This window comes from Epinephelus lanceolatus, chromosome 23 (assembly GCF_041903045.1).
Source record: "Epinephelus lanceolatus isolate andai-2023 chromosome 23, ASM4190304v1, whole genome shotgun sequence".
In the NCBI taxonomy this organism is placed as follows: Eukaryota; Metazoa; Chordata; class Actinopteri; order Perciformes; family Serranidae; genus Epinephelus; species Epinephelus lanceolatus.
This window is the reverse complement of record NC_135756.1, coordinates 3,282,083-3,290,384: the sequence shown is the minus strand read 5'-3', so window position 1 is coordinate 3,290,384 and position 8,302 is coordinate 3,282,083. Positions and strand designations below refer to the sequence as shown.

At 37.1% G+C, this 8,302-nt stretch overlaps 1 protein-coding gene across 1 annotated transcript in view; it reads left to right on the top strand.

Annotated features, from left to right (window-relative positions):
- The first annotated feature begins 1,141 nt into the window (after positions 1 to 1,141).
- Positions 1,142 to 8,302, top strand: part of LOC117249513 (calcium-activated potassium channel subunit beta-4-like) — a 36,790-nt gene continuing 29,629 nt past the window's right edge. Inside the window, exons 1-2 of the mRNA XM_033615217.2 lie at positions 1,142 to 1,538; positions 6,279 to 6,449. Of these exons, the coding sequence (XP_033471108.2) occupies positions 1,374 to 1,538; positions 6,279 to 6,449 (336 nt within the window). The 5' untranslated portion in view covers positions 1,142 to 1,373. The remainder of the gene's footprint in view (positions 1,539 to 6,278; positions 6,450 to 8,302) is intronic.

The window sequence follows — 8,302 nt, the reverse complement described above, 5'->3', positions numbered from 1 at the left end:
GCGGGTGTATTTCCTGGTGGCAGTCGGGCCCCAGTGCAACCGCACTGCCTGCACTGTCTATATTTACGCTCCTGCTTTAATGTGTTTGTCATTTCAGTGTTGCAGTTGGTAAAGGTGGAGTCCATTTTAATGGTTTGTGTGTTTGTGTGCTCCCTAAATCCAATGTTATGTACAATCCTAATGGCTTTCTTTTGTAATATGTGTAATGTATATAAATTGCTTGTTACCTCAGACCTATACACAGTACTCGTAAAACGAGTGAGCAGTAAATGATGTGTTTTGATTTATGGTCCAATATGTGTCTCGATTTTTCCCATAATGCACTGCTTCCTGCGGTTTTGATTGAATTTGTCTTATTTTAGGTTTCCAGCTGATTTTTTTGATCCAGTATCACTCCCAAAAACTTTTTATGTCTATATCAACATTATCTATCCTAATTTGCACCTGTGTATAAATGTTTAGATTTCCAGATTACATCATTTTGGTTTTTGTCAAATTCAGTTTTTTTTTTAAAGCATCTTTTCAGTTTATTCATTTCTGTTATGATCTCAGTGAGAACCAGCTATAAATTCTCTCCGGAGTTTGAAACAAAAAAAATGGTGTCATCCACAAATATCACAAGTTTTTGAAACTATTTTGGTCCCAACACTGACCCCTGGGGTACACCACAAGTAATGTTACCACATGATGATTTCTATTCACCCATCTGAACAAATTGCTGCCTGTTTTTTAAATATTTTTTAACCAATCAGTGCTGTTCCCCTGATGCCTAATTTTTCGAGTTTTTTTTATTTGTATTTTGTAGTGTAGTGAAGTGGAGTAGCGTTATAAAGTAGCATAAAATGGAAATACTCAGGTAAAGAAAAAGTACCTTAAAATAATACTACAGTACTTAGTTACTTTCCACCACTGTTTTTACTTAAATGAGATCTTAAATATTTCTTAACAGAATATTTTTACAGTGTTGCTGCTTTTTCAGAAGTATTTTTAGAGTACTTCTTTCAGCAGTGGTAATAGATTACTAAAACAGAGTGGGAGATGAACGGCACGAGCTGAGGAGGAGGGAGCTGTAGGGGGTGAACAGAGACAGTAGAGTATAAAACAGAGTGAGGAGCTGAAGGAGGGAGCTGTAGGAGAAAGAAGGAGGGAGGAGGATCCATGCAGCCGGAGGGAGGTGAAACAGATTTAGAGACAGAAAGCAGCCGGTGTTCAAACTCAACAGTTTCTCAGCAGCAGGCGAACAGCGTCGCCTCCTCCTCCTCTTCATCCTCCTCCTCCTCCTCCTCAGTCATCATCCATCCATCCTCCTCTTTCTCTCCGCCTCCTCCACCGGTCCTCCTCTCCATGCCGGCGGAGGTCTCCGCGGGGCTGCCATGGCGAAGATCCGGGTGTCGTACGAGTACTCCGAGGCCGAGGACAAGAGCATCAGGCTGGGCTTGTTCCTGATCGCCTGCGGGATCCTCAGCCTCTTCATCCTGGGCTTCTGCTGGCTCAGCCCGACCCTGCAGAGTCTGCAGAGCAAGCCGGCCAACTGCACGGTGAGCCCGGATACACGAGCTCCGAGCAGCCGCTGATCCGCTGCCTCCGGAGCCTCAGATCTGTGCTCCTCCGGTGGAGGAGAAGTAAAAGCTTAGTAGTTGTAGTAGTTTGAGGAATAGTAGAGTCAGTGTGAGTTAAAACAGGAGCTCAGTACTCTACTTTTACTGTTATTCTGTTCAGTGTCATTTTCATAGTAACTTCTTACAGTGGTGTATTTGCTCCTGTGGTACTAACAGAAGTATTTTTATTAGTATGGTCAAAATTACTGTGGTTTTTATAACCTGTTAGTGGCACTTGTGTCATTAAGAGCAATAACCTGACAACAGTGTAATGTACTAGTATTAGTAATGGTGATAGTACTAGTCTGTGGAGGTGATTATCAGTATTAAGCTTTTATTAATTGTACTGATTGTTGCCGCAGTATTGAATATTACACCTATTTTTGTATCATATTAAGATTAAATGTAATATGCATACTATTATCAAAGTTTTAAGGAGTAGTGGTGTAGAAGTTGGGGAGTTGGTGGAGGCAGTATTAGTTAAAACTTGACTTTTATTGGTATTTTTTCAGTGTCATATTCAGAGTAGCTTCTTACAGTGGTGTATCTTTCTTTGTGGTATTTGTAAAAGTAATTTAATTAATATTGTCATAATGTGACTTTTATTTTTAGCAGTTTTTGCAATTAATATTAGGTTTAGAGTACTACACCACTTTTTACAGTGCTGTAGTACTCATAGAAGTATTTTTCTTACTATTATTATCAGTATTGTTGTCATTCAGAGTAGCAGTAGTAGTATTTGTATTAGTAATGTAGTCATTGTTAACAGGTGTCCAAATTAGTGGTGCTACTAATCGTTGTGTGTTTTGATATTGATGGTACTGTTGTCATTTAGTGCAGTAGTAGCAGCGGTATTAATAATGTAGTATTACTGGTGTCTGGATTAGTTGTGATAGCACTAGTGATATTGAGCTATATTTAGTTGGCTATGGTGTTGCAGCAATATTAAATCTAAGTATTTTCATATAAGACTAGTAACAAACTTCTGAGGAAGTCCTAGTTTAAAAAGGAGCTCAGTGCGTGTTTATTGTTATTTTTAGCAGTGTCATTACCATTAATAGTTCTAATGTAACTTCTTACAACGGTGTATTTTTTATCACTATTACTATCAGTATTGTCAAAATTACTATGGATTGTGGTATTAGTAGAAGAGCAGTAGTAGCAGTATTTGTATTTGTAATATCAACAGGTGTCCAAATTAGTAGTTCCACTAATCATTGTGTAACTTCTTACAGTTACTTATTAGTGTTAGTATTAAGTAGTAGTAGAAGTTGAAGTATTGTCATTTTTGAATTGCCCATTTAAAAGTATTTTTGTTGGTATCAATGTTAAACCCAGTATCCAACTTTTAAATATAGTAGTAGTGTTGGTCAGATTGCCGTAAAGAGGTACTAATACTTCCTGCGGATGGGTTTTCTGTTAGTTAATAGTATCAATAGCAGTGCTAGAAGTAGTAATTAATGCTAAAACAATGAGTTAATCAACAGATAATCACAGTTTTGTTGATTTATCAACTTTATCGACTGTTGGTCGAACAAAACAACACTTGAAGAAGTCGTCTATGTCACATTGTGATGATATGATCTTTAATGTTAGTGACTTTGAGGATGAAGACGAACTTGTTGGTTTGGCAAATTTACATCTGGTTAACTAAGCTTTTCTCAGGGACCTTCGAGGTTATGTGACGACCCTGATTTTTCATCTAGCGCCACCCGCACATTAAAGTTTTCACTCATCTAGTGATGTATTCTGTTTCTCATTCATCAGCCCAAAACATGCTGACCATCTTCTTTTTTCAGAACATTACTACAAAGTTGTATTTACATCTGATTAGTGCAAAAGTGCAGCCTCACCTCTCAGGCTTGGTTCTATTTTGGGAGGTCATTAAATCTGAGAATCCCACCTGGGGTTTCTTTATTTGCAGATGAGCTCACTGAAGGTTTCTAAGAGTCTCTGAAGTGTTGCCAACATTTTTGTTTTTTAGAGCAATTCAAATAGGTAAAACAAAGGATAACAGCAGCAGAAACATGTCAAATTAGTTGTTTTAAGTTCCTTTCCTTTAAGTTAACTTTGGTATAAAACAGAGTCACGACTCAAGAAATGCTGTAAATCTGTGTGATAGATTAAAATATATTGTTGTATTTTGAGTTTAAATATTCTGTCCTGTTGGGTTGTAAAAATCATCTATTTCCTTTTGTAGCAGAATAGCAGAAGAGTTTTCCTAAAAAAGTTAAATCCTCTGGTCTTTTTTTATTTGAATCTTTTTTATTGTCGATACAAAGTGGGTTTTTTCTCCTTCGGGTCATTTGGTTCTTTACACTGCGTCACTTTCCACTGTGGATTATTGAAACTGTTTGCACAGCATTTCAGAACTGTTGGGAGTTTTCATGATATAAATTACAGCTGGGGCCGGCAGTCCTGGCTTTTTACTGTGGATGATGAATTCATGCCAGCTTGATTTATTTGGCTGTTAGCTTATTGCATCGTCCTGAAATAATGTTCGTGCATTACAGAGAGTGGAAACCTTTTGTTTTTTTTGTCTCTAAATCACAAAGTCATGATGAGGCAGAGAGAGTCCACTCTGTCATCCACTAATCCACAGCTTAATATAACATAAATCACAATACTTGGACTTTATTGCATTTCCCTGAGTGATGAAGAGAGGTCTGACTTTTATCAAATCTGCAGTGATTGATTGTCTATTTACCATGTATCGATATTTATTTTCCTGCCTGCAGCTGTTGTTTCAGTGCTTTAATGAGCAGGAAGAAGAAATGCAGCCATCACTCTTTATTTTAATCTAAATCACTCACATATTCGAGTTTAATATCCGAGATCGGTGTCTGGACTCACATCTTAACAGCAGTTACATGTACAAACAAACTCTTCCAGTACATTGACTGTTCACTAAGCTTAGTTTACAACAACATGGCAGATTTACCATCAAAATTCATAGTAGGCAAATATTTAAAACAATGGCTCCTTAATTTCAGAGACAAGTAAAAATAGCCTCTCATTTTTAGCCAGCTATACTACTATTGAAATGTCTGTTTTAATTAGCCAGCTAGCTAATTAGGCTAACGATAGCTCCATGAGTTGGTTGAAAATGCTATCTCTGACCAGCTAATGTCTTAAACACTTATTTTAAACTAGAACTCCCTAGAGAGCTGCAGTGATGACGTTTTTTTCTTGGCTGATCCAAAATTCAGCGTTGAGGTGGTTCCCTCGACAAAAAGCTAGTTTGACTTCTCCGTTAGACTTTGGACTTTTGCCGAAAATAAACTTGTGGTTTTGTTTTTCATCAAGATAATCTTCACAAATGAACACAACTTTTATGATTTTTGAAGTGTAAATGCAATTGGCAGACGTAAACAGCCAATTGTAGGCTATAAATGCGTTCAACGTTAAGTCAACACCACAGTTGACTTAACGTTGTCACCACAATGAGGCTGTAAAGCCATGTTTGACATGATGACATTTTGTGGTCACAACCACCTTACTTACTTTCAAAATTCGAGTAACATATTTACTTACTTTTTTATGCCATAGAACAAAACATGAAAATCTCACAAGTTTGTGTGAACCACTGACCCAATTTCAGACATCTAACAAGAAACCCACTGACTTTGAGACGAGGGAACTGTGAATGCTAAAATGCTAACTTATTTTGGGGGTTTTGGACTCATGCCTGCACTACTTGTAACAACATAGCAGATTTACGATCAAATTTTAAAGTAGTTTTTAAAACAACGGCTCCTTGATTTCAGACAAAAGTAGCTCTCATTTCTGTCATTTTTGCTTAAATGACACCTGTCTTAACTAGATGGCTAGCTAATTAGGCTAACAATACCTTAATTTGTCAGTTGAAAAAGTTATCTGCTGCCAACATATGTTTTCTGCTTATCTGTTTTGAAAGTAGGCCACTATAAAAAGAATTTAATATGCACATGATCTACACTTCATAATTGCATACATTATGTTGTGCTAAAAAAAAGACAGAGGCTAAAGCTAACGATCCAAGGTAAACTAATCCATGTAGGCTAGGAGACATGAATTCAGAGCATATTTATGTACCAGTGTAGAGTTAGTATTATATCATAAGAACAACTATGACATAGGATTGTTATGTTGTTTTAATATAACCCTGTTTGGCTGCTTAGCTTAGCTTAGCTTGGTTTACACACTTCGTATTTTCAAACAGTATGTTTTTAGTTTTAAATGTATGTCAAAGTGCTAAGAGGACTAATTGATATATTTGGGTTAACAATGGCAGTGGTTGCTGGAGTGTAAACTTCCCCAAAATCCAGCTGAGAGCAGGAAAGAGCTGCTAACGTTAGCTTAAACTCTGATAGTACCCAGGACAGCTGTCATCACAAAGAGAACATTCTACAACTTTAAGTTGAGCCTTAACCCTTATAAACTAATGAATTCCTCTCTGGCCTAGTTACTACAAGAGGTAGTAAGCTAGTTAGCCAGACTTGCTAACATTAGCAGCTTGTATTCGAGCAGATAAACCATCGCATTCTCATTCCAACTCGTCAAATATCGCCGCTTTATGTTGGTGTTTGACAAAGGTTTAGCAATCAATCAATTCCCAATAAAATAATAATAAATGTGCGAAACTGGTTTTAAGTTTTCCAAGAATAAGTTAGTTAAAAATGTCACTCTCTCTTGGTCCAGGTGGTGTCGGTGTTGCGTCCGGAGGAGATGTTCGAGTGTGTGTTTACATGCGGTACGGACTGTAAGGGGACGTCTCTTTATCCCTGCCTGCAGATCTTCGTCAACAACTCAGAGTCGAACTCGGTGGCTCTGCTGCACTTTGATGAGCAACAGCTGGTCCTCAACCCAAAGGTAACAACATAACTACTGTTTATTACACCACAGAGTGATGCAGGAAATTTAACACTTAAAGTTCACGTCACGTTCGTCTTGACGTCTATGGGTTTTTGGTTAAATGCCTGAAAGAAGTTCTGTAGTTTACAAAGAGTAAGAGACTTTAACATATTGTTCTACAACATAAAATATATGTCATTAAATACTTACCTCGTAAATTATGAAGTTTTTATGTGGGGTACTTGCACGTTTTTGCTTATACTTAGACTCCACTTCAACTCAGAGGGAAATATTGTCATTGAATAACTTAAGCTACTTTGCAAGAATACAAAACATAATCAACTATTTTTTAGTTGACTAGTTAACTTTTACCAGCTGCAACATTTAAGTGATGAACACGTTATCAGTTATTATAATCCAATAATATAATTTATGTTTTTCTAAAATGGGCCAGTCTGCAAAATAAATAGATTTACGTCTGGTACTTGAAGTATATTTTGATGTGGAAATTTGTAAGTAACATTTTGGAATATGTGACTTTTTCTTGTAATATATGACAAAGGTTTTGTCACCTTGATGTGGTTGTTATTAGTTGCACTGTATATTATATTTCGCCATTTTTGTCGTCATCGGATATTTACAACAGCAGAGTTACACATTCGATCCATCAACTGTTTATCTTCACAGTGGTGCATTCATTTGCATTTCCTTTGCTGTTTCAGTGATGTTAAAATGCTATTGATCGCACGTTTAATTTATATGCTGATCACTAAAGAATTTTTATGTAGGACAGTAGTCAAACAAGTATTAATGGCTTTGTTGAAAACAGAGAACAAATTTAATGTGAGCTAATTAAATTAGTTAGAACACACATTAAGATAAAAGATATCTGACAGAAGCTTATCAGTGTAGCGTTAATGGATTTCTTTAAAAATAAAAATTGATTTATGAATTATACATTTTCAATATCCAGCAGTTGAACTTGGATACTTTAATTCATACAGACATGGTGCTGAACTGGTTAAATCGTTGTATTTCCTGTGGATGAGGTTTAATTTGATGCATCAGATCAGGTCGAATCAGGAGTTAAATATCTGAATGCTGAAACATGCACAGATAAAAATGGCAGTGCAGCAGCGAACTGCTGAATTACATGTTGTTGTATTTTTGTCCGTATGAGCGTCAGAAGAGTTTCAGTCCGACTGGTTTTTGTTTCGCAGCTGCATGAAGTCGTGAGCTGAACAGAAATAGATTCAGTGAGACACAAACACGCCATTAAGACACTCAGTGTGTGAATGAAGGACTTAAAGCACCATTAACAAACAGCTGACAGTAAACACATCACAGCTGACATCCTGCGGGATATCGTGTGTGTGTGTGTGTGTGTGTGTGTGTGTGTGTGTAGTATCAGTTTAAGCTCCTGCAAATCCTCCACCGTGGCCAAAAGTATATGAACACCGTCATATTTTTGGTCGGTTTGGTTTTGGCTCCAATGTATGGTTGTGTTTGTCGACTTCCTGTTTCAACCAGACACAAAGCAGCTCCATAAAGAAAGGCTTATCCCAGTTTTTTCGAGAAGAACTTGACCTCAAATCCATCCAACACCTTTAGGATAGAGGAGACGTATGCCACTTCCCGCAGAAAAATTGTGATCTATAAAAACAGACTTGATGGGAAAAACTTTGATCCATGCTTTCAAGCATTATGGAGACAGGAAATTGGCAACGCAGATCGTGAGGGGAAAGCCTGGTTCTAGAAATTGTCTAATACTTTTTTGGTGCATGCCATTTTTGGCTTTTGACTGTATGTACTTATTTAGTATGGATCCTATGCATGGTTTTAGAAATGAGAACACCACCATCAGGGTCTGA